The sequence below is a fragment of the Callorhinus ursinus genome, unplaced genomic scaffold (genome assembly GCF_003265705.2).
Source record: "Callorhinus ursinus isolate GAN/ISIS: 27379988/994484 unplaced genomic scaffold, GSC_fseal_2.0 scaffold59, whole genome shotgun sequence".
In the NCBI taxonomy this organism is placed as follows: Eukaryota; Metazoa; Chordata; class Mammalia; order Carnivora; family Otariidae; genus Callorhinus; species Callorhinus ursinus.
In genome coordinates, this window is record NW_027397121.1 from 6553709 (window position 1) to 6579738 (window position 26030).

At 58.0% G+C, this 26030-nt stretch overlaps 1 protein-coding gene across 3 annotated transcripts in view; it reads left to right on the forward strand.

The window, feature by feature from the left end:
* Positions 1–26030, forward strand: part of GRM4 (glutamate metabotropic receptor 4) — a 118180-nt gene that overhangs the window by 79613 nt on the left and 12537 nt on the right. For all 3 annotated transcript variants that reach the window (XM_025862418.2, XM_073884789.1, XM_073884790.1), the window contains exons 4-9: positions 1455–1590; positions 4508–4662; positions 6748–6888; positions 20231–20431; positions 20654–20790; positions 23846–24781. In XM_025862418.2, the coding sequence (XP_025718203.1) occupies positions 1455–1590; positions 4508–4662; positions 6748–6888; positions 20231–20431; positions 20654–20790; positions 23846–24781 (1706 nt within the window). The remainder of the gene's footprint in view (positions 1–1454; positions 1591–4507; positions 4663–6747; positions 6889–20230; positions 20432–20653; positions 20791–23845; positions 24782–26030) is intronic.

Consider the following 26030-nt stretch of genomic DNA (forward strand, 5'->3'; position numbering starts at 1 on the left):
GTCTTAGATAAAGGATCGGCTTCATTAAGAATAATCCCCCATGCTTTTCTATCAGCTGAGTCCTGACTCTGCCACCTGGGGCGCTGGGGTTCTTAATCCAGGGAGGCTCCCTGCTCTGTATCGCAGTAGGGGCAGGGGACTGTGTGGCTTTGGGCAAGCTACTTCTCCTCCCTAGGATCCTCGTCTGTCCAGGGCTGTTGATAACAGCAACAGTACTCCTCAAATGCTTTCGTACCAGGAGGTCAGCTGGGATTTCAGTGCCTGGAGGACACCTGTCCCCCGCCCGCACTGGACGCATGCCTAAGGCTAGGAACTGGCTGGGTGAAGTCTAAAGTGCTCCCAGGGTTTCTGTGAGCCCCACAGCCTGGGTGTGAATCTGGCCCTCGAGGTATTGACTCTGTGTTCTGGATGCTTCCGCCGGCCTGGGGGCTGGGCTTCTTGTAGGGGAACGAGCTCAAGAGATAGTCAGGCCCTGGCCCCTGGCCCCTCCTCCAGGAGCCAGCTAGGTGGCAGTGGGCTAGAGGAGGAGAGACGGGAGGGCTCCCAAAGAGCCTCCCCCCGACCCCTTCAGAACTCCTCCGGTCACTCCATTAGAATGGCTTTCCTGGGGGCTCTTAAACTGGGACTGGGGGGAGAGGCGTCAAGGCACGCTGTGGGAGCTGGGGAGCCCCACCTACTGAAGAGCTTGGAAAGGAGAGCCTAGATGACCTGGAGCGATGGGGCTGGGATGGACGGGTGTGAGTCAGCAGCTGTGTGCAGTGCTCTTGTCAAGGGCCCTGTTGATGAGCACGTGATCCGGGGACAAGAGCCTTGGGAGGTGCGTGTGGATGTGGGTGCATGGTGTGCTGATAGCCCAGGGTGAGCAACGTGCTCTCTTCTTAGATATACTCCTCCAAAAAAACCTTATGAGGTGGTTTCAATGAAAATAACCATCATTTACTAAGTACTCCCTGTGTGCCAGATATTCTTGTATTTATGTGCACTAACTCGCTTAGCTTTGTAACGACCCTGTGAAGTAAGTAGTATTACCTTCACTTTATAGATGATGTATTTGAGGCACAGAGAGGCTCAGTAACCACCCTGAGGTCACACAGCAGTAAGTTGCAGAGCTGAGATTTAAATGCAGGCCGTCTAGCTCCTAAACAGGATGCTGTATTGCCTCTTGCTGGCAGCCTCTGTTTTATATAGGGGGGATACTGAGGCACAGAGAACTGAAGTGACACGCCCAGGGTCATCCAGCTGGTGAGTGGTGGAATCCTAAGTTGTACCGTGGCTGTTCTCCAGCCTGGGCCTGGAGATCAGGACGTGGGAGCTAGGAGTCTGGCTGGGGGGCCGTGGGCAACCCCTGGCCTCCGTCTCCTGGAGGGAGTGTGTGTTGAGGGGTGTGGGGTGAGACAGGGAGAGACTGGTGCTGCCTGGCTTCCCCCGGGGCTGACTGGCACCCCTTCCCACAGGGGGCGTGTGCATCGCTCAGTCGGTGAAGATACCGCGGGAACCTAAGCCCGGGGAGTTTGACAAGATCATCCGGCGCCTCCTGGAGACCTCAAACGCCAGGGCGGTCATCATCTTTGCCAACGAAGATGACATCAGGTGAGAGCAGGCCGCAGCCGGGTGGGGGTTGGGAGCCGGTCACGGGGAGAGCTATGGGTCCTGCTGGACACCTTCCTAGACAAGCCCGACCCCGCCGTAGGATCCAGAGAGGTGGGGTGGGAGACCCCTCAGGTTGGGACACAGGCTGCTGCTAATGGGCACCCCTTCCCCCGCCTCCCCGTTTCCTGCATCCATTCTACCAACTGGGGATGGTAAGCAGGTACTTTAACAGTGGAGCTAAGGCCCTGGGCTTTCAGCCAAAGCACCTAGGTTCTAATCCTGCTCTCCCTCCTCCTAGCTGTGTGACCTGAGGCAAGTTTCTCAACCTTTCTGTGCCTCTTTTCCACTTAAAAAATAAGGGGGGGGGCGGCTAAAGATGCCTGCCTGATAGTGTTATTTGAGAACTGAATGCAGGAACGTGCATAAAGGGCTTAGAGCCGAGTCCGGCACGCAGCAGGTGCCCAGGGCATGCAGAGCCGCTGTCAGCCCCTGGCTCCCCTCTTTGGATAACGCTTGGAGTAGTGGGAAGAGGCCTGCGCTGTGGGTCCAGTCCCGGCTTGGGTACACACTCACGGTGGGCAGTATCGTCCCCTCCCGGGGCCTCAGTCTCTGCATCTGCAGAGGAAACAGGTGGACTTTTGTGTGCCAGGATTAGGCAGTGCAAATGCTGGGCCAGCCCCGCTCTCTGCACGTCTGCTTCTGGCCCTGAGTCAGAAGCTCGGGTGCACTGAAAAGCACCCGTCTTAACCCACTTCCCTTCCTCCTGCCTCTTCCCTTGCTACTACCTCTCAGACTGATGTCAGAGCCAAGACGGGCCAGGCGTCCGCCATTGTCCTGTTCGGCGGGGAGAGACACAAGCTCTGAGCTCGGGGAGCCCCAGTCTGAGGGGAGACATAGCCCTGTCCTCAGGGAGCCCCAGTCTCAGTTGGGGGAGACAGCCTTGCCCTCAGGAGCCCCAGTCTGACGGGGGGTCGGAGGCACAACCCCTGCACTTGCGGAGAAGGATCAGACAGTAGATGTGGTCCTCCCCAGACCTCGTCCCTCAGTTGGCTGGCCTGAGGTGTCAAGCCTGCTGTGCCCCCGGCCTCCCCTGCCCTCCAGCCCAGCCAGAGCTGCCTGTCTGCCCCTGCCCCCATGTGTCTCCCTCCCTGTTGCTAACCAGTGTCCGTCCGGGTCCCATTCTTTCCAGCACTTTCCCCACTTGGTAAAGACCCCATCCTGAACCTGAGTTGCAGCAAAACATATCTCCCCCTTGGAGACATTGCCAGGTCCCTGCAGGGATAGAGTGGGAAGTTCTGGAAGATCATTAAGGCCACAAAAGCCAACAAGACCAGCTCTAAGGATGGTGTCTCAGGCAGCGAAAGGCTGGGAAGGGGGAGTCAGAGGCTGCTGAGCCCAGGGGCTGCTCCTGACCCCCTCAAGGTTTACAGACCCCCTACATTCTGCCTCAGGACATTCCTGTTGCCCACAGGTCTGCCAGCTCCTGGAGCAGGAGGGTTCCTTCAGAAGTCCTTTCCCTCACTTAAATCACTGGTCCCTGCACTCCTGTCCCCCCCCCACCCCCAAAGCCCGGCACTCAAATCCCACCCCCCACCCAGAGGTGCGCCCCTCTCCAGGCCTGCTGCTTAGCTCAGATGGACCCGTGTCCTGGGAGGGGCGGATGAAGTCACTGGGCCTCGTGTCCTAGACAAGAGGCACCTAGGGGAGGGACTGACTCCAGAGGGAACTGGCAGCAGGAAGTGGGGGGGTAGGCAGAGGCATTTCTGGAAATCCACTGCATTTTCAGAAGCAAACAGAAGTAAAAATAAACCCAGGTGACTTTGCAGGGAGGGAGGCCTGGGAGCTCTGGTCGGCTCTGGCAGGCCAGATGCAAGTGGGTATTTATAGGGCTGTGGGTGTGGCTTCTGGGAACAGCCCCCCCCCCATTTTTGTGCCCTGGGCGGTGGGGGCTGCAATAGGTTTGGGAGTCTGGGATTGTCAAGAGTCAGGAGCTACTGGAGAAGGGGCATGAGCTCTGGGGCCTGGAAACCTGTTTCTCCCTGACAGCCCTAGGCTGTCCTGCCCCTGCCCCGGCTCAGCAGCCACTCCCAAGCCCTGGTGGCTGTGTCCCAGTTTCTAGTAGCACAGCCTCTTGCTTGCTGTGTGATCCTGAGCAAGGTGCTCCCCTCCTCTGTGTTCCAGTCTCCACCCCTCCCCACCATGGAAGGAGCTGGGTTGGGGGTATTCTGCCCAGTCCTTGCTGGTTTTCTCCTCCCTGAGTGCCTCCTGTGGGCGCCTCTCTGTGCTGGGCTCTCGGGTGCCTGATTTGATGGCAACGGCTGTCACAGTAGGACTGTGGAGGGGGTGAGCACCTGCCTCGCACCCTTTCATCCATCCAGGAGGGTGTGGGAAGCAGCTCTTCAGAGGCCCTAGGCTTTTGGCCCAGAAAGAGGTGGGGCGGAGAGGGCTCTGCTGGGAGGGGAGCAGCGAGAGCAGAGGGCTAAGGCATAGACAGGTATGTGTGTGTGTGTGTGCGCGTGTGCGTGCACACATATAAATGTGAGGAGACCAGATGTGGCTGTGGGATTAGGGCCAGGGTGGCAATGAACCTGAGGACACAGACTGAGTAGGTGTAGTGCCGGGGGCCTGAGTCAGATCCGGGGTGTGCACGCACCTAGGGAAACAGCTATGGTCTTACAAGGACAGATGTGGCCCTAGGGGCAGGAGTGGGTGTGTGGGGGGGGGGGGCTAGAGAAAAGTGTGGGCCAGGGGCCGGAGGAACCATGGGCCTGGGGGAACAGGCATTGGCTATTCGGGGGACATGTGTGCGCCTGGGGGGAGTTAAGCCAAGGGCCCCCGCGAGCTGGGGGTGGCCAGGGCGGGGCAGTGGCGGGGCAGACACGGCTGGGCTGGGCTGGGCTGGTGTGTGTTCCCACAGGCGTGTGCTAGAGGCGGCGCGGAAGGCCAACCAGACGGGCCACTTCTTCTGGATGGGCTCGGACAGCTGGGGCTCCAAGAGCGCACCCGTGCTGGACCTGGAGGAGGTGGCCGAGGGCGCTGTCACTATCCTCCCCAAGAGAATGTCTGTACGAGGTAAGCCCGGCAGCCCCGGACTGCGCCCCCCCCACCTGCCCCCACTGTCCGTGTGTTCCCTAGCTGTTCCTTCTTACTGTCCCCCTACTCCACTCCTCGCCCACTCCTCATCTTCCCGCATCCTGTCTTTCCTCTTCCTTGGCCCACACCCTCTTTGTGCTGATGCTCGAGGCTGGGTGGCCTTACTAGTTACACTTGACCCAGCAGGATTCAAATCCAGATTCAGGAGCTTTCTTCTCCCTTCTCAGATATTTTCGGGTGTGGGAGGTGTATGGCACATACAGGAAGCTTATCTACCAAGGACTTTTCCTTCATCTCCACACCCTTCCATCCCTTCTCCCATCTGGGACTGAGAGCCAAGGCCCTCACCCTGCCTGGGGCACGTCCTCTGTCAGAAGGGCCTGGGAGCTGCCAGCAGGAGAAAAGAAGAAGGTGATGTGCCAGGTTCTCCCTGCAGGTGCTGCCTGGGTCTGGCAGGCCCTCGGTGGTGTCGGGGTTGGGTCTATCCTGTCTGGCATCCCTTCCTCTTGGGGCAGAACCCACAGTCACCCTGGGCAGGACCGGTCGGTCCGCTCTGGCTGGAACCTCACTGTGAGTGAGGCGTGAAGTTCCCATTAGTGGCCCAATTTGGCAGGGACCTCCCTGTCCTCACCACAGGGGAGGCAGGCTCCCGGGGCCTTCTCCCCTGCTCCTGCGTCATTAAATAGAGGCCAGCATTGATGTTGCTGGGAAGGCCTGCAGACATCTGTCTCTACCGATCTTTCTAAGAGACCAAGGCCTGAGCACGGGAGGCCCTTGCTCAAGGTCACAGGCATGTACTCCCTTTACCCCGAGGTAGAGGCCGCAGAAGTTCCCACATTACCCTTCTCAGCCTCGAGCCATAATAAACACAAAACAGTAGTGACTATGGCTACTGGGAGACATCTCATTTAGTCTTTCCAGCGACCCCATAAGACACTTTTTCCCACATTTAGTAAATGAATACATTAAGGCTCAGAGAAATGGAGCGACATATAGTGGCTATTAAGTGGCATACTTGTCTGACAAGTCCCTTTTCTCTCTGTGATATTAGAGAAGACTTTGAGCAGTGGTTCTCATCCAGGGGGTGATGTGACCCCCCCAAGGGACATATTACAAAGTCTGGAGACATTTTTGGTTGTCTCAACGAGGGAGTGGTGCTGCTCGACATCCTGCCCCCCACAACACATAATGATCCAGCCCTAAGCATCAATAGCGCCAAGGCTGGGAAAGCCTGCCCTCGCCCAGTCCCTCACCAATGTCAGCATTCTCCTACAGCTCCCACAGTCACAGAGCCCCCACTTGAACCCTGCCCTAGTGTGGACCCTACTGAACTTTCAGGCCTTCTGGCCCACCCCCAGCAGCTCGGTCCATGATGCGCGTTCCTGGGAACGGTCATGGATGCAGAAGGGGCACTGGGTGGGAGAGAGCAGGCACTTTTCACTCGCCAGCCTGCCCGCCTTGGGGTGGGGTTTTCTGGGCTTAGAGCAGAGGCGGTGAGTCCGCTTTGGAACATCTGGAGGAAGAAGCTGTGTCTGTCATTGATGGAGAAGTTCTGGACTGGAAGACAGAAGATCCAGGCCCTCCCTGGTCTTGCTGTGTGACCTGGGTCATCCCCTGCCCTCTCTTGTTTGGTCTCCTCTTCCCAACCAGAGAGCACAGGTGCTCCCAGCTTTGGTCACCACCCCCACCAGCCTCTCTGCTCTAATCTCTGGACCCCCAGGTGGCTCCTTCTCAAAGAGGCCCGATATTAGCATTTTGGTGGTTAAAAGGCCAAGCAGGAGGCATCCTCACCGCACACTTCTCTTCCATAAAGGCAGCAGTTGCAAGATTACACATGCTTCCCCTGGGACTTAATACAGTTCTTTTCATTTTGAATGAAATGAAGTGCTCCACATTTTGTTTTTGCCGGCTGGGCCCTGGATCAGAGGCTGTGCTCTCCCCTTCCTCCCTCCCTCTGCCTGGGCCATCTCTAAAGGGGGGGGGGGGGGCGAGTGGAAGCAGGGAGGGCTGGGGGCAGGTGGGGAAGGCAGGGCGCGAGGCCCTGACGTCCTGGTTCCCTGCCAGGCTTTGACCGCTACTTCTCCAGCCGCACGCTGGACAACAACCGGCGCAACATCTGGTTTGCGGAGTTCTGGGAGGACAACTTCCATTGCAAGCTGAGCCGCCACGCGCTCAAGAAGGGCAGTCACGTCAAGAAGTGCACCAGTGAGCACGCGCGGGGCGGGGCCAGGATGGGCCCTGGGTCGGGGGTGGGCCTACCACCCGAGCGGGGCGGGGAGAGGGGCTGGTGCCTGAGGGCGGTGCTGGGGGACCCACGGGGCGGGGTCTGAGGGAGCGGGGGCGGGGCCTTTCACACCCTAGGCCTCCGGGGTGGGAGGGCTTAGAATCCTAGGAGCCGTGGGCTCTCAGCCATCGGTGATGCTGCTGGGGGGAAAGCAGTTCTGTCCGGCCTGTGGCCACTTTGGGGTTCATCTGAATGTACCTAGGATGAGCCCACAGAATTGACCCCAGCTGCCCCGTGTGGGAGTCCAGATGCTCACTGGTCTGAGCATTCTGCAGAAACCATCTCTAACCCCCTCACGGTTCCCGCAGTCATTCAACAAACGCCAGTTTGACTTTCAGGGTGTGCCCGGCCCTGTTCTAAGCACTGTGGATATAGCACTGAACGAAAGAGTCAAAAATCTCTTGGAATTTTTATCCTAATAGGAAAACGTTTAAACAAGATAAATAAGTGAACTATATAGAATATGTCAGAAAGAAAATGTGCAGTAGAAACAACTAAAACAAAGAGATGGCTTTCCTGTAAAGGTTACATTTGAGCAGAGTCCTGAAAGGGATAGGGAATGGGCCACAGGAGGATGGGACAATGGGTCCATTCTACAGATTGGAAAACAGAGGCTCAGGTAGGTAAAGGGACCTGAGTTCCCATAGATGGAAAGTGGTGGAGCCCGATTTGAACCCAGGTGGGTCTGAGCTCTAGGCCCTAAGTCCCCTAGGGTAGCCGTCAGGGTGTGTCCACATTTGGACCCATTCAGATGTGGGTCCCTCTGTACTCGTGGTCTGGGCCGCTCTGCAGCAGAACCTTGCCTCAGTGACTTTGAGGGAGCTCTGGGTGTCTTCAACATGAGGAGTGGTACCTGTGGGAGGATGGTAAACTCCCTTTTGTATCCTCCTGGACTGATCGGTGTAGCTTGGGCAGAGGGCCAGATGAGCAAGGGGCCACTGGCCTGGGTGTGGGGACACGCTGTGTGGAATCTTAGGTGGTGGGGAGATCCCCCCCAGGGCCAGGGGAGGAGGAAGCTGGATGAGGTCGGTGGGCATGTGGGGAGGATGCTGCCCTCTGGTGGCCAGGGCCCTCTGGGAATCAGAAATATTGGCCATTTAGGACCGTGGGTATCCCCCCTCTCCCCTCTTCCTCCCTGGGGCCCAGCAGGCATGCTCACGTGTGGGTTGTACGTGGTAGTGTGTGTGCACACACGGGTGTGTGTGACTGTGTGTGCATGAGTCAGTATGTCTAAGAGAGAAGGGGTATGTGTGCGTTTGTCTGATGTAGGGACTTATATTTCTGGGTTAGCCAATAACCATAAATACCACTGCTTGTTGTGCATCTACTGTGTTCCAGATGCTTTAAAGGCATTATCTCATTTTGCTCTTACAACAGCTTTAGGGGCTTTTGTGATCCCCATATTATAGAGGAGCATATGGAGAGTCAGAGAAGCCAAGCTGCTTGCCGAAGGCTGCACAGCAAATGCCTTCATCGGGCAGTAATCACAGCGGAGGTTGAAGACGTGCAAACTTGACAGCATGGGAGACTGAGCGTTCGTGGGTAGGGTGACCGTACATCTTGGTGACTCCTTTTCTCCTGGCCTAATTTTAGAAAAATCCCGTTTATCATTATTTTTTAAAGATTTATTTATTTATTTGAGAGAGAGAGAGAGAGAGAGCACTAGCAGGAGGGACAGAGGGAGAGGGAGTGAGAGTCTCAAGCGATTCCATGCTGAGCACGGAGCCTGATGCGAGGCTCGATCTCCTGACCCTGAGATCACGACCTGCGCCAAAACCAAGAGTTGGATGCTTAACCATCAGCGCCGCCCAGGTGCCCCTAAAACCATCCCTTTTATTCCTAAAAGTGCCTAAATGGGGTAGAAAATTGTATAGTCACCCTGATTATAGGTCACCAGACCTGGCTTGAAGATGGGGATGGGGGAGACTGGAACTGGGGTCAGGATGGGTCACTGGGGTCTCCTGTAACCTGCCTGCCAAGGGCGAGGGGCTTTCTGGAGTGACTTCTCGGTCTGGGAGGGGCAGGAGCGGGGAGGGCCTTGGTCAGCCCCTGTAGGCTCTACCCAGACTCGAAGTCCTCAGGTCAGGATTCGCAACTGTCTCCTACCTGGCTGGTGAACTGGGGAGAGGGGTACCTCTCCGCAGCCCTAAGGCGGGATGTTTGGGTTCTCAGAGCCGGCAGAGGAAGGAGGGCGAGGGCACAGTTCAGAAGAGTGTAGAGCTTCACTGTGAGCCTAAGGCAAACTCTGTGACCTCTCTGGGCCTTTGCTTTCTTATCTGAGGAATGGGATTGATGGTGAGCCAGCCCAGAGGGTGTCTCGGGATGGAAATGAGAAAGTATGGAGGCACTTTGTGAACTGGAAAATGGTGGCTCTCAGGCCTGGCGGTGCATTGGAATCGCCAGGCAGCTCTGAAAACTATAGTGGCCCTCCACCCCCAGACCCGTTCAGTCAGAACCTCAGGGGTGGGGTCTGGGCTATGGATTTTGTGAAAGCTCCCTGGATGATTTTATGTGTATTGAGGGCTGGGAAGTCCCCAAGCCTGGTTCGCAGTAAATGTCCTGGGGCTTTTTTTAAAGCTACTGATGCCTGACCCCCAGACCTTGTCAGTGAATTGGTCCTGGGTGCAACCTGGGCATCGGGATTTTTTTCAAAGTGCCCCAGGGGGTTCTACTGTGCAGCAAAGTATGGGAGCCCCTGGCTGGGAGGGAGAGACAGTGATGGGAGGGAGGATGTATGCACATTCCCTCCCAGGCAGGAGGGAAGGTGTGAGCAAAGCAGCAGAAACTGGAATGAGGAGGGGGTATGCATCACAGGGAGGGGTGGAAGGACAGTGCCTTACAGCTGCATCTGAAGCCCCAGCAGGGGCTGGTAAGGGTCCTGGTGTGACCCCAAGTCAGGCGCAGTGAGCCCGTCCATCTTGGGGTAACGTGAGGAGCAGGGCTGCTGCTGGGAATGTTTGTGGGACCTGAAGACCACCCTGGGTGAGGGCGAGGCAGCTCTGGCTTCCCATGGCCCTGCCCGGGTTTGAGCCGAGCCGCTCCCTTGGGAGAATGTCTTAGGCCAGGAGGGCTGGGGTGACGCCCACGGAGGGCTGGCTCTGCACTGGGCACCTGGTGGGAGGCAGGGGAAGGACTCGCCCCGGGTCTGGATCTGACTCTGTGTCCTCCCTGCTGTGTGAGCTTAGATGGGTCATTTAACCTCTCTGAGTCTCAGAGAAGACAGGAAAGTCACCACCCATCTCAGTGGCTTGTCTCGAGGATTGGAGATGAAGGTATGAAGAGGCTGACTGAAAGATGGCATGCGTGATGGGTGCTGGTAAAATGGTTGTTGATAGGGAAAGGGAGTGGGAGTGATGGGATTTCCAAGTCTGTTGGGACCAGTGCTGTGTGTCAGCTGTAGGATCCTGGGTGAGGGAGGGCAGTTGGTATAGGCTGTCACAGGTGCAGCCCCCATTCTACAGAAGAGGCTCCTGAGGCCATTTGAGAACATCACAGCCCTAGAGAATTGGCAGAACTGGCTTTATACCCAGGCAGCCTGGCTCTAGAGCTGGTGCCCTGCCCTCCCCCTCCTCCAGCCCCCCCTCTCTTGCCCCCAGCCAGCCCAGGCATGCTCTGTGTTCTCCTCTGACCCCTGCTCTGTCTCCAGAGCCTGGCTTCCCACTCACTTCTTCCAGGATGCCTGCCTCTCCACCCTGGGGGCCTTGTATTGGCCCACTCTGGTCCCCTGGATGCTAGCAGACTCCATGGTTGGCCTCTGCCTGTTTCAGTCCCACAGGCTGCTCCTGGAGGGCACTAATTCCTTGGCACCTCCAGCCTGCCTGCCAAGGGCTGGGCAGAGAGCTGCTGCGACCTGAGGAAGCCTCAGAAGAGCCACAGAGGCCGGCGATTGGCGATTGGGCTGGTGTGACTCCAAGTGGTAAGAGGGAGAGGGTATCACACGTTCTTTCTCAACCATACAGCCAGGAGGGTCCGGCAGACCTGTGTGACCTCGGCAGGGCATCATACCTCTCGAGGCCTCAGTTTCCTCATCTGTAAAATGGGAATCGTATTACCCATGTCCATCCCCCCAGAGCCCCACCCCCAGCAGAGCTACCTTGCTCACCTTTTCCCAGAGAAGGGGTCGGAGGTGATCTGCAGGAAGCACCTGCAGATTGCCCAGGGACCGCCCCACACCTGAGCCAGGGAGGGGTCACTGAGTGGGGGGTGGTCTTTGCAGCCGTCAAGGCCCAGGGGAGGGCAGCACCTGCCTCCATCTCCGTCTCCCGAGGAGCACGCGGAGAGGGTTTGGGAATTAAAGCCGTAAACAAGGCAGATGTGGCATCCATCTTTTTGACAGCACAGCCAGCCAGGTGATGGCTGAGCAGAGGAAGGCCCAGTTTATGAGGAAACAAGAGAAATTTACTGCCTGCTCTTCCCAGGGGCTGGGAGTTCCGACAGGGAGGGGGGCTGCATGGCAGCTGGGGATGTGTCGGAGACTCCTGTCACCCGCCCGCACTAGCAGCCACGACACCACCACCAGTAATATTAACAGCTAGTAGTTATATTGCATTTATCACTTGTCAAGCCCTGTTCTAGTGTTTGGCATTTAACCTTCACAGCAACCTATTTTACAGATGAGGAAACTGAGGTACAGAGGGGCTGAAGACTTGCCCAACGTCACAAGATCATAAGTAACAGAGCTGGGATTTGAACCTGGGCAGTCTGGCTCCAGAACTGTCCTGCCTCAGAGCAGCTGATAATCCTAGCCTCAGCGCCCTCCTGGCTATTCCAGCCTGGCTTTGAAGGATCTGCCAATCTACACATTCCCAAAGGCACCTGAGAAAGCCTCCTTCCTGGGGAAAGGAAGGGGGACCAATATTTGAAATTGCCCGTTATCTCTGGTGGGTGCCAGGCTGTGCCGCCCATTAGAGGAACTCGCCTTTATTCAAGCCATCAATCCCATGGAGCCCGGAGGGATCCTGGGCCCGTCCCTTCCGTGCTGCTTCTCCCTTGTTCCAGCAGGTTTCACTAAGAGGCTGATTGCGTGCCCGGCCCCTTGCTGGGCTCTGTGAGGGGGAGCGCCCACTGCCCCTGGGAGACAATTCGGCTCTCCAGACAAGGGGGTGGGTGGTGGGGTAGCTCTGGCAGTCAGTGCCTCGGGTCTCCAGGGAGGGCCCAACCATGAGACCAGAGAGAATAGACCCCAAGGAGCCCCTTGGAAGGAAATTGAGAGTTCTGGGAGCCCAGGGAAGTTGCACTTTTGAATAGGGAAGTCAGAAGTTCTCATGGAGTAGGTGATGCTGGAGCAAAGACCCAAAGCTAGTGAGAGAGCCCGGCATGTGGAGACCTGGGAACGAGCATGCCAGGCAGAGGGCACGGCCTATGCAAAGTGTGCCTGGCAGGTCAGGGGAGCAGTGAGGAGGCCCGTGTGCTTGAAGCAGAGCGGGTAACAGGAAGGAGATGAGGTCAGAGAGGCGGGGTGGGCCAGCCCATCCTGGGGGGCCTGGTAGGCAATTTGTAGGGATTTAGTCTTTTCTGCCGAATGAGACAGAGCCATTGCAGGGTTTGAAAGAGGATTGACATGATCCGATTTCTGTTCTAAGAGGCTCACTCTGTCCGTGGCCTGGAGAGAGGAGGTAGGCGTATGGGCAGAGTGGGAGCCTGGTTCGGACGCCTGTGCTCTAGTCTGGGCAGGAGGTGACGGGGTCTGGAGCAGGTGGTGGCCTTGGAGGTGAGGAGGGGTCAGACTCTTTGCCAGTTTTGCAGAGTGGCTTTGGAATTTGCTGAAGGATCGGAGGTGAGAGAAAGGGAACAATAAATCAAGGATGGCCGCATGATTCTTGGCCGTGCACGAGACAGGGGGAGGAAGGTCGGGCTGCAGAGGAGAGTCAGGAGCTTGGTTTAGGCATGAGATGTCCGTCCGGTGTGGGAGTGGGAGCAGGCGTTAGGGGGGACGCCTGGCTGGCCTTAGATTTGGGGAGTTGTTGGCATATGGATGGGGCTGGCTGGAGACACCAAGGGAGGGAATATAGTTCAGGATCCTGGCACTGAGCTCTGGACAGTGGGAGGTCAAGGGAGTTGGGGAGAGGAGCCATCAGGGAGGCCAGAGGGAAAACAAAGCTCAGCCCCATCACCTGCTGTCATGCTGTGGGGTGGGGGGTGGGGTGCAGAGAGAGCAAGTGAGATGGGAGGAAGAATGGGTGAGGGGATTTGGCAGCGTGGGACTCCTTGGAGAGATAGGTGCAAAACCCAGATTGTAGTTGGTCAGGAAAACAAGGGAGAAATTGATGACAGGTGAGTAGGGACAGTGCTTTTGAGAGGTTCCATTGTACACAGAGAAAGAGAAGGCATGATGCTAGCTGGGGGCAGGGGGTGTCAAGAGAGGGTTTTTGTTTGCTTAAATGGGGGAAATGAAGGCATATTTCCATGTTGAGGGGAAAGATCCACTGGAGGGAAGGCCAGGCGCTGCTGGAAGGGGAAGGATGATGGGGTGATGGGGTGATGGGGTGATAGAGTGACGGGGCATGAGAGGATGTCCCTGTGGGACAACTGTGATTCTAGTCCCTCCCCCCCCCCATCTGGAAGAGCTAAGCCCAGGCTCCTGGGTGCAGGCCTCAGAATCAGCCCGATGCAGAGAACAGCCCTGCCTGGGAGCTGGTCTGTGCAGGTGGCAAGCGTGGCTTCTTGTCTAGTGGTCTGGTGTCGAGTGGTCCTGGGGGCTGGCCTCATTTCACAGACAAGGGGGCCAAAGCTCAGAGATGCCAAGCAACTTGCCAGGACTGCAAGAGACCCAATCCGGGAGGGTGGCAGGCTGCTCCCATCGAGCCGTGACACCCATGTCCTGATTCTCAAACTGGGGTCTGTGGACATCTGGGGACACGCTCTGGAAGTCAGACTCTCAGGGACCCAGGAGTTCCAGGATGATTCTTGAACTTGGCATTTTCATTCAGGGGCCATCCAGAAGTGATCGCTACCAATTTCAGAGACACAAACTTCTCTGCTGCTGTGAGCATTTGCCATCAGAAGTCAGGGTCATAGTCGGACTTCAACTTTCAATATCCTCAAGAATATGACCCCATATTCTTGAAGGTCTGAACTGTTTTCCTTCAAAAGGGGTCTGAAGCTGGCTCAAGGTTGAGGAGCCATGGGCTGTACTGCCACAGAGCCAGAGCGAACCCCTGAGAGAGTCAGGAGCCCACCCCTGCTGGGCGAGTCACCGCCCCTCCTCCCCGCTCAGGTGGTGATCCTCCATCTGCCCCAACTGGTCATCCCCAGAGACACCTGAGCTGGCCCCAACTTCCCTGGGGCACGAGTGGGTGGAGAGCTGAGGCTGGGGTTGGGAGTTTGGGTAAACAGATAGAGGGGGCCAGACGGAGTTGGAGCTGCCTCAGACTGGAAAGCAGGTGTCTTGATGGAGGGGAGGGCATGGTGTGAGGGTGAAGAACAAGAGTGTGACCCTAGGAAAGGGAGAGCCTGCCATGTGATTTTGGGGCATGACGGGCAGGACTGGGGAGCGTGGAGCCCAGCCTCAGGAGCAGGACTCATGGGGCCCTCAGAAAAACCTGCGTGTTTCGGGGAGGTGACGAGGAGAATGGCTCAACCACAGGTGAGGGAGGATGGCCTGGAAGCACAGTGTGGCAGCTTTGTCCCCCCATCTGTATATCGGCAGGCAGGCTGACCTGGGCCCCTGTCTGCGTGGGGTAGGTACCCTGTACTCATCTCGTCTTGAGGGGAGGAGAGCCCACATGCACCAGGCTGTAGGCAGGATGGAGGGGGAGGCCCAGGATGTGGGATCTTCCCCAGTGGAGGAGTGCCCGAGAGGAGAGGAAACAGGTTTACGAAGCGATTCTGCGTATAAGGTATGATGCAGTGTGTTATCTGCCTATTCCTCCTTAATCCTGGCAGAGACTCCACAAGGTCAGGATCATTACCCTGAATTTACATCTGAGGAATGGACATTTTGCTTGACCTGGGTCATCTAGCTGATCCATGGCAGAGCCAGGAGAGAGGCCCAGCTGTGTTTGCTAGACTGTAGCTCCTAGGGGGATCTCTTATCCTACTTCTTGGAAGTTTGCCCAAGGGATGAAAACTGGTGTGTACTTTTGCATATTTGTATGTAAGTGCAGGCTTCTGCATGCAGATGTGTGTTGTGTGTCCATGCACCTGTGCTGGATTGTACGTGCGGGCGTCTGCCTGTGAATATAGACACGCTGGCGCCCCCTGGTCCCCTCAGTGCTCACCGGCCCCGTCTTTGCCAATGGACTTTCTTAATGCCCCTGGGAGCAGGTCTTGGCCTAAGATTGGTGGGAGCCCAAGTGTTTGTCTCCTCAGATGGGCAGCCCTGAGGTGTCCTCCACGTCGTCTCCTGGAAGGCCCCAGCGGAATTGAGCCCCACGCCTCGTATCCTGCCTCCCTTCCCCAGCCCAGGTTCCTAGCCCCAAGGATGCTTCCAGGTATCACCTCCCAGAGAAAACACCCGTGGGCCTCTCAGCCCGACAGTGGGTGAATCTGGAGGACCGGATGCTTGGATGCTGGTTGAGTAGCGGTGTCTAAGTTACCTGTGTTTATACGTATCTGGACATGGGTGTGTGTATAGATGTGCATCTCAGTGCCCTCAAGGTTGTGTGTAGCCACCTGGATGTGTAGCTGTAGAAATACATGCCTGTGTACATAATTGATTTTTGTCTTCCTTTATGCGAGGGAGCCTCTTTGAGAACTGTGCTTGCGCGCGCGTGCAAGCGTAACGCTCAGGGGGGTTGCAGTTGGGCGGAGTGAGTTGTGGCGAGGTGATGGGGGAGACAAGGAGGAACTCTGATTATTTCAACCTTGAAAACTCATTTCAATTACAATTTACAACCTGCAGACAAAGGCTGCAGTCACCGTAGTAACCATAGCTGCGGGGTTTTGACGGAGAAAATCCTTTCCCGATGGTTTCCCCCGGCTGGCTGTCACCCGTGGCAGAGCCAAACGCATCTCTGGCTCACTGTACCCCGGGACACAATTAGGACATCTTCAAACTGTTGCTGCTGTCATTGCCACCATGTGTCTGGGATTTATCTCCTCCAGTAGCGCTCAGAAATGTGTGTCCTGCTTCCTCCCAGAACTACCTGGGCCTGGGGTTCCTGCCCACCCATGAGGGCATTTTCTGGCCCCCTCCCCCCTTCTCTCCATGACCCCCACCTGCTTTGGACCTGTAGCAGCGCTCCCTAACTCCCAATTAGGCCTGGGCCCCAGAGAAGGGGCAGGAGGTAGACCAGGGGCTGGATGGGGGAAGAAGATGGGGAGGGACGGTATGGGGTGGTGGAAACTCTTACGGAGCCATAGAGATCCAGGTTCAAATCCCAGCCCTGCCACTTCCCAGCCAGGCCCATCCCCAGGTATGTATGAGCAGGTGCTAGGTGACAGGATTCCTGGGAAATTCTGGGTACATCACTTGACCACTTGCAAACCTCAGTTACCTCCTCTGTGAGGGGGGCCAGTTCAGCCTACCTCCCAGAGCCTCAGGAAGGAGAAAGGCCAGGCATGTGAAGGCTCTCGGTGAGCACCAGTCATGCTGTGGGGTTATTAGCTGAGGAGTCAGGAGGTGTGCGGAGAGCCGTGCTGGTTATGGGCACAGCTTCAAACATTCAGGACGGAGCAGCTTGTCCTTGTTTAACTTGTATTTATGATTCCTGCTCCGTCCTTCCCACCCCGCCCACACCATGTGAGCCACTTGGGCCCTGTCATTGTTGCCTCCTGAGGGGTTCAGGGAAGGGCCCTTGGGGCTTGCGGGGTATCTGTGTATAGAGGGCACACTCGAGGGCTGGTGTCCCCTTGTAAATAAAGGTCCTTGGCAGGTCACCCCTCTGCACATTTTCTCATCTGTAATTGGGGCTGGACTTGAGACAAAAGTCAAGGATGTGTGTCAAGAAGTCTCTAGAAGTCCGTGGCTGTCACCGTGACAGCTCTGGGGCAGAGATTCTGGAGGGGCAGCGCTGCTGGGTCACTGACCGCCCACAGGACCCCAGAGCCCCTCTCGTGGGAGCTTCCCCGGGCAGATATGGATTCTCCTGGTGAGGCTTGTCCTCACTCTGGCCTTGGGGCAGGTGGCTCGTGACCCCACTTGGTCCTGGACCTGAGTGGCCCGGGAATGGATACTTCAGCTGGACCCACTGAGGACGGACCCTTGGGGGAGGAGAGGCTGAGGGCAGCTCAGGTTGGGAGGTGCAGCCAGATCCCTCAGCCCAGTGTGTCCTTGGCTTTGGGCGGGAGCTGCCTGCTCTCTGCCGTTGCCTCAGCCTCCCCTCCATCCTGGTTAATAATTCAGTCTCTCGCCCGTATGAAATGAGGCTGTGATGGCAGCGCAGGGTTGTTGAGTGGTATTTTATGTTTTCCGTTCTTCAGGCTGAGGGGAGCAGGACCTGGGGGCTGGGTGGGGTCCAGGGCTGGGGCTGCAGCCTGCAACCTGCCCCAGCCCCCTCTGTTGCCCTCCCTTTAGGGACAGGGTTGTCCCTGGGCTTCTCTCCGGGGTCTCAGAACCTTGTCATCAGGAGCTCAGACAAGAGGGCAGGCTGGTGAAGCTGGAGAATTTACCTTTCATGTTTATTCCCGTCTGTTTGTGCCTTGGCCTAGAAATAGTGTTGTTTTAATAGCAAGGCTCTGCTGGCCCAGGAGCTCCGAGGCAGGGCCGGACTTACACCTGTCTGTGCCGTCAGGTGTTTGACCAACCTCTGTAGCACTTGGCAAAGCACCATGCCTCTCTTCAGGTCTTGTGACTATTAACCCACTAATCCTCATTAGGGACCCTATCCCGAGCCCGTGAGGCAAGTACCATCATTATCCTCATTTTGTAATTGAGGGAACTGAAGTCCGAGAGATGAAGTGACAGGTCCAAGGTCACCCAGCTGGAGGGGTTGGTGGAGCTGGGGTTCCAGCCGAGACAGTCTGGACTTCGAGTCCAGGCTCCTGCAAATGCAGGGCAGTGACAGCGGATAGTGAGGACCTTTGCTGACCAGGAGAGAGCCAGGGAGACAGCTCCCAAGCCCGCCCTGCCTCCAGCCCCGAGGCCACGCTGTAGGAGCTGTGGGCCTGTTTGGACTGAGCGGTGTCCTCAGGGCCAGTGGGGCATGTGCCCCAAACTGTCCAATCTGAGTAGTGGTGACTCTTGATCTCTGATCCCGAGCTTGGGGTACCTGGGGTCAGGTTCTACCCTCAGTGGCTGAGGCAGGCATATGAAATATGCCCCCGGCTCTGTGGGAGTTCCGGGCAGGCAGTTGTCTCATCTGTAAAATGACAGAATTGCCGCAGATGACCCCCTTGGTCCTGCCATTCCTAGCACTGTGAGCCCATGATTTCTGTCATCCACTCAGCAAGTGCTGAGTATCCACCCTGAGATAGGCTGAGAATGGGATGGGGTCCCGGCCACCTGACCCAGCCATTCAAGGGGTGACAGCTGCACAGGCTGGTCATCCCCACATCCTGGTGGGGCAGCAACTGTCCTTCCCGGTGCGAGGGGATTAGATGGTGGAGAGACCCCAGGCACAGCGGTGTGTTGCCCTGTATATACATATACCCTGTGTCTGCCTCTGAGGTGTGCAAGCAGAGGGATGGACGCAGTGACCTCTGGAGTTCCCAGGGGAGCAGGGCCTGGCACTGACCCAGCCCAGCCTGGCCCCCACACAGTAGGCATGGGAGGCTCTGGCTGTGGCCCATGGGGCTAGGCTGGGGTGCAGCCACTCATCCTGCTTTCTGCTGGGGAGTCACCTCTGCAAGGTGTGGCACTGGCGCCCTAGCAGGGAGGCAGTGGATGTACGTGGCGGGGGTGGGGGGTTGATTTCTTTGTCCTGGTCTCTAGGGAGGAGGTTACAGGCTGTGATGGGGGCAGGGACTGTGGCCTCAGTAGGAGAAGCCGGCTTCTCTAGCATTCTGCCCTTCCTCTCCCTGCCTCCACTTTGCATCCTCCAGCCCCCTCCTATCCACCCCTTCTCTCCCCCCTCTGCTTTCCTGTCCCCCCCCACCCCAATTCTGCTCTTAGACTCCCTCAGGCATAGAGTGGCACACAGGCTGGGAGCTGGAGTACTGGGGTTCAGGGTCAGCACTTCATGGTTCTGGGACATCACTGGGCTTTACTGTACCTCAGTTTCATCTCTGATAGGGGCATAATCACTCACCTCATGGCACCCTGTTGGGAATTCAACGAGTTAATGTGCATAAAGGTCTCAGAACAATGCCTAGCATAGAGCAGGTGCTCACTAGACCTTAACAGCCCTTATTCTTCATTATGATTGCTAGCCTGGGCCCCTCTGGTAGTGCCTCCTCTTCCAGAAAGACTTCCTGGCCTGCTCTGGCCCAGGGACCTCTGTTGCCGACCTCAGAATCCCCCCCATTCTGATCACTTAGCACAATAATAATGTGGATCAGTTGCCTACTCGGTGCCAAGTGTTTTCTGTACCTCATCTCATTTAAGCCTCTGTGGGGCAGGATTACGATCCCTTTTTACTGAGAGGACACTGAAGCCTTAGGCAGCCAGGGAGCTTGGGCCCAGGGCCTAGGGGGTGAGGATGGGAGGCCAGAGCCCCAAGGCCATGGCGGCCTAGGAAGCCACTGCTGTTTGCAGTGAGGGTGGGGGTGGGAGTGGTGCCCCACTTGGCAGAGCTCACTCACCCTGGCTAATGGGGAAGGAGTTGGTGGGGATGTGGTGACTTCTGGTGTGTGGGGCAACTGGAAGCCACTGAGGGCACCAGGTGGCCTGGGTCCTAAACCCTGAGGGATCTGCAGCCAGGTTCTCACCCTCCCTGGGCCTCAGTTTCCCCATCCGTACCCTGTGGCAGGGGCAGCGTGCCCTGGCTGGTGTGGCTGCCCATCCATGAGCTGCGGTAGGGTACCACTGCAAGATACAGCCCTTGTCCTGGTGATTTCCCAGCCCGTGTGAGGGCCAGCGGCTCCCGCGATCAGTCTAGGCCAGGCCGGGGGAAGGCAGGGAGGCTCCACAGCCAGAGGGAGATCCCCTGGCCAGTTGCCTTCTGCAGGCAATCGTGACATGCGGGCCTGCCTGGCTGTTCTGGGGCCTTAGGGCACAGGGTCTGACTGTACAATGGCAAGAGCAGTGGACACTCCCTGTCACCTTTTGGGATTGTCCCCCGTAAGACCACTGCCTGGGTGATAGAGCGAGCACTGGGCCAGGAGCCAGGAGGCCTAGGTTTGCAGAGATGGGCTGTGTCACCTCTCTTGGTTCTGGTGCCCACCACGTGGTCTGTGAGCACGGCGGGCCTCATGGACGCTGCCACGCTGGGTGTTTCGTTGCAGACCGAGAACGCATCGGGCAGGACTCGGCATATGAGCAGGAGGGGAAGGTGCAGTTTGTGATTGATGCCGTGTATGCCATGGGCCACGCGCTGCACGCCATGCACCGTGACCTGTGTCCTGGCCGCGTGGGGCTCTGCCCACGCATGGACCCCGTGGATGGTGCCCAGCTGCTCAAGTACATCCGCAACGTCAACTTCTCAGGTGGCTGTCCTGGGCCGTGCACTGGAAGGGGTCCTGGGGTTCCTTGCGGGGGAGGAGTCGGGGGTCTCCTCGGATATTGCCAGGGGGCCATCTCAGATATTGCCTGAGAACCATGCAGGGGCCTCCCCAGAGGTGTCTCTGCCCTGGGCTCCTGATCCTCCCTGCTTCTTGGTGAGAGCTCAGCAAAGATACGGAGTGTGTAACATTCACTGGCCCCTACAGGCATCGCGGGGAACCCCGTGACCTTCAATGAGAACGGAGATGCCCCTGGCCGCTATGACATCTACCAGTACCAGTTGCGCAATGGCTCTGCTGAGTACAAGGTCATTGGCTCCTGGACGGACCACCTGCACCTCAGAGTAAGTGCATGGCGGGAGGGCAGAGAGGGGCCCCGGGAGGGATGGACAGAGTCACTCGTGCCACCCAGCCCCTGGGAGGGAAGAGCAAGGGGAAGCAGCCGCTGATTAGCCGGGACTAGCCCTGACTTCCCATTTGCTGCTGCCAAGCCCAGGCTTTCTTCCGTGCCCCACTCCAGGCCTTAAAGGGCCCTGGGTGCCACCCCTGCCTGAAACAATGGGACTTCTGCTGTATGCCCTTTCCCTTGGCCTGGGGCCTTCCTGCCTGCCACCTGCTGGCGGGGGAGGGGGGAGGAAACTCTGGATAATCCAGACAACTCACCCTGGAGTGAAGGGCTCAGTGGGTGTGGGGAAGCCAGGCGAGGAGGGGGAGGGCTGCATCAGGACAAAGGAGGACCGTGTCTCAAGGCAAAGGGCACATTACTGTGGGGTTTCCGGTGGGGAGTAGAAGGCTGTTTGAGAGTGTTTCCTAAAGCTGTCAAACTACACCTGGAAGGTCATCATTTTTCTGGGTATTTTGGGCAGCTGACGGGGGGGGAGGGGGGGTCTTCTCCTGAATCTTCCTAGCCACATTTTTCCCAGCCCCTGATTGTGCCAGGGACGTGGAGGCTTTCCCTCCCTGGCCTCAGTGAACCTAGCTGTGACTAGAGCCATGTGTTTAGAGAGAAAGGACCTGTGGTTCATTCCCCGAGGAAATGCCAGTGGACGTGGCCCCTACCTTGCAAGGTGAAGGGGCGAGCTGTGCTCGGAGTGGGCACAGTATGACAGCTGGATGGATGGACCAGTGGGACACGGGAGGCTCAGGCCCGTGTCTGGCCTCAGCTACCCCTGTTCCAGATCCCAGGAGAGTGGCATCATGTGCCTGCTGTCCCCTGTTGTAAGAATCTCTTCCGGCGACGAGCCCCTTGAGCTCCTCAAAGCTCTTCCTGCCCATGATCCCTGAGGAGCTTTTCCTGCCCGTGATCCCATTTAGCTCCCACAATCTTCTGAGTCAGGGGAAGTAGCTCCACAAGCCCAGCCTGAGGGGTGTTCCAGAGGCCACATGGCAGGGGGTTGGGGGGCAGAGCCCATTCCTGTGGTGATGCTCCTTGGGTGGCTGAACGGAGACAGAACAGGGCAGGTAGGAGCACTTGGCAAATGGGGTGATACCCCAAATGGAGGCATGTCTCTTTTGGGTGCAGTGGGAGGAGCAGGGGGGGGGGGCAGGGATTCAGTTCACTACCAGCAGCAGCAGCTCATCCCTCCTGAGCGCCTGCTGTGTACAGCTACTGTGGTAAGCATGTGACCCTACTGTGTGGACAGCAGCCCCGTGAGGCAGGCACAGTTCTGATCCCATTCTACAGCTGTGGTAAGTGAAGGCAGGGCCTCGGTGTGGGGTGGGCTGTGGCCTCCTCCCTGATGATACAGGCCTCTCAGCCAGCGTGGAGTTGGGGCGGCGGGAAGGTTAGGGGGGACGAGGACTTCAGCCATCACAGCCTCCCCGCCTTCTCCTGAGGGCTCAGTTTGGGCTGTGCTGTGGCGGCCACAGAGCAGGCCGGCCTAGGGTGGCGGGGGGGCCCTAGGAAGAGAATTCACCCTGCCCGCCACCGTCTTCCTCCAGGGTCTGAAAGTGAGGTGGCCTCTCATGGCCGGTGCCTGGGCCTCACTACCTCTGTCATGGATTTCACAGAGAGTCCCGGGGTCCCCTGTGTGCCAACCCTGTGCTGGGGGCTAGACACGTGGCAGGGAACACGCACAGAGACCCTGCCCTCGTGGGGCTGACCTTCTGGGGAAACAGTCAGAATTTCCGTGGTGCCTTCATCACACTAAGTAGCCAAGTGGCCTCATATCTGCCGTCCTTGGATCAGGTGGGAAAACAAAGGCTCAGAGAGGTTGAGGTGTTCACAGCAGGGCTCACAGCCAGCTAGCAGCACACCTGTGATCCCAGGATTTGCCCGCATCTGAGGCTGCCCACGGGAGCCAGAGTTTTCTGGAACAGCCACCATCGCCCTGTGTCCCTCTGTGGTCTCATAGCTTTGGCACACGGGGTTGTCCCGCTTCATTGTTCCTGCGGGGACAGTGGCCCCAGTTGCTGCTGTGCTCTTGGGCTTCTAGAGGACCACATGGCCCTGTCATGCCCAGAGCCACAGGCCAAGCTCCTTCCCTGAGCTTTTCCTCCCACCTCCCATGAGGCCATCTTTGGGCTCCTCCCCTTTTCCTCAGCTCTGAAACCATCCCCTTGCCTAGCTGGTTATTCCTTCTCTGGGCTCCGGGACCGGCACAGAGGAGCACCTTTCTGGCCAGGCCCGCTGCTCCCTAAGTGTCAAGTCCTCCTACGAGCCACTCTATTTGGGACAGACGCTTTGAATATGGCTCCCAAGTGTAGTCCAACTCCCATTCCTCAGGGCCTGGGGCTCTTCTGGGCCTCTTGCTTACTTTCCAGACTTTTCTGAAACACTGAACTCGGTAGGGTGTGCCAACATAGTTCCTTTGTTCACAGCAATTGTGTCTTTGGAGACACATAATGGCGACTAGCACTAATTTAGAGCAAGATGTAAAGAAACTCTAACCCCTGGGCAGATTCCGTATTCTCTGCGCCAACTTCTGTTCATTGCTCTCTGCTGAGCACAGCTTCCTGTGCAGCCCAGAGGAGGTCCCGTGGGCTGAGCCATGGGGCAGCGCATCTCCCAGCAAGCACATAAGTCACCTGCAGGGTCTGCTTACAATTCAGATCCTGAGACAGTGGGTCTGGGGTGGGCCCCAAGGTGGCACTTACAACAAGCTCCCGGGTGATGCTGATGCTGGTCTGGGGCCAGGGCTCCTGAGTTCCCTGTGCTTCCCCGTGGGACTCCCAGTTCTCACTGCTGCTCTCTGGGCTCAGCATCTCCATATGGTCCTTGAGGGTTTTGGATTTGCCCAGGATGCCTCATAGGTCAGCCGTGTCTGAATCATGTGGGTGGGCTTATTTAAATCCAGCTGTTGGGTCCAGCGGGTTGTGGCTGGGGTGCCAGCCAGTGGGGTGGCCCAGGGCACCGGGCGGCATAGCCTGAGGCCAGCTCCCCTGTGCTGTCATTGCCAGATAGAGCGGATGCACTGGCCGGGGAGTGGGCAGCAGCTGCCCCGCTCCATCTGCAGCCTGCCCTGCCAGCCGGGCGAGCGGAAGAAGACCGTGAAGGGCATGCCTTGCTGCTGGCACTGTGAGCCCTGCACGGGGTACCAGTATCAGGTGGACCGCTACACCTGTAAGACCTGCCCGTATGACATGCGGCCTACAGAGAACCGCACGGGCTGCCGGCCCATCCCCATCATCAAGCTGGAGTGGGACTCGCCCTGGGCTGTGCTGCCCCTCTTCCTGGCTGTGGTGGGCATCGCCGCCACGCTCTTCGTGGTGGTCACCTTCGTGCGCTACAACGACACGCCCATTGTCAAGGCCTCAGGCCGCGAGCTGAGCTATGTGCTGCTGGCCGGCATCTTCCTGTGCTACGCCACCACCTTCCTCATGATCGCGGAGCCCGACCTGGGGACCTGCTCTTTGCGCCGAATCTTCCTGGGGCTAGGCATGAGCATCAGCTACGCGGCCCTGCTCACCAAGACCAACCGCATCTACCGCATCTTCGAGCAAGGCAAGCGGTCGGTCAGTGCCCCGCGCTTTATCAGCCCTGCCTCGCAGCTGGCCATCACCTTCAGCCTCATCTCCCTGCAGCTGCTCGGCATCTGCGTGTGGTTTGTGGTGGACCCCTCCCACTCGGTGGTGGACTTCCAGGACCAGCGGACGCTCGACCCCCGCTTCGCCAGGGGCGTGCTCAAGTGCGACATCTCAGACCTGTCGCTCATCTGCCTGCTGGGCTACAGCATGCTGCTCATGGTCACGTGCACCGTGTACGCCATCAAGACTCGAGGTGTGCCCGAGACCTTCAACGAGGCCAAGCCCATTGGCTTCACCATGTACACCACCTGCATCGTCTGGCTCGCCTTCATCCCCATCTTCTTTGGCACTTCGCAGTCAGCAGACAAGGTGAGTGGTGGGGCCGGGGGCGGGGGGCGGGGTGGGGGAGTGAGGGCCCTGAGCTGCGGGTAGCCTTCGGGGCTCGCTGGCCTTTCCCCCTGCTCCGGAGATGTCTTCTTCCGTGCCTCACTGCCTCCCCTATCTCCCGCCTGCTCTCTAGCTTCCGGCTTGTCCCTCCTCTCTCCCACCCGTTCTCCTTTCCTGCTTCCCCCCCCACCCATCCCATCTCCCTCCTTCTGTCTTCCTTTTCTCTTTCCCTCCCTCTCTCCTCTCTGTCAGCTTTCACTCTCTTCTAGACTCTTCCCCACTTCTCTCCCTACCCAGCCACGTCTTCTCCGCCATCCACTCCTCTCTTCCTCATCCTCTCTCTGTCCTCGCAGGATCCCCACGGGTCCCTGGGTCGGGGATGGACCGCACTCACTCCTCTCCTCGTCCCCAAGCCTCCGAAGCCCGGGAGCCTCGGGTGTCAGATGAGGGGCCTCTCCTCCAGCAGCCAGAGCTGCAGAGGGCTGCCTCCTGCTGGCTCTGTCAGGCCATTCTGTGGGCCTGGACGTGCCCCAGGGCCCCGTGCACTCTGCCCACATCCCAGCCCCAGCACTGCCTGGCTTCTGCAGGGTCTTATCTGGAAGGATTGAGGGTCACTGAAGCCAGAGGCTAGAGACGGGGGGCTGGGTGGTGGGGACCAAGGACCCCAGCTCCTCGTCCGAGCTCCATATCTGGGATCCTGGGCAAACCAGCTGGCTTCCTTGCCTCAGTTTCTTCGTCAGCATATTGGGGCCATGATCCTTCCCTTGCAATCCTTAAGGTGTTATAACAATCACATGGCCTGGTGGGAGTGAAAGCTGTTTACCACTGCGGGGCGGCTGGGGCTGAGGAACGCAGAGGAGGGTGATGGCGACAGGGGTCAGAAAGGTGACAGGGCAGATGGTGGAGGACCCAGAGGCTGTGGGAAGGATGCTGGCTTCTACCATCAGCGAGAAGGGAGCCACCGTGGGGTTCTGGGCAGCGAGGGACATGATGTAGTGTAGGTTTAGACGGAACCCTCTGGCTGCTGGGTGGAGCCCTGAGGAAGGTGAGCCAGGAGCCGGACGGCCAATGTGGAGGTGACTGCAGCGAGCCCGACAAGGGGCTGCTGGGGCCAGGGGTGATGGGAAGCGGGGGCTCCTCGGTGTGTCTGCAGGGGGTGCTGGCTGGATTTGGGATGGATTGCATGTGGGGCAAGCAGTGCAGAGGAGAGTCAAGGATGACTCTGGTTTTT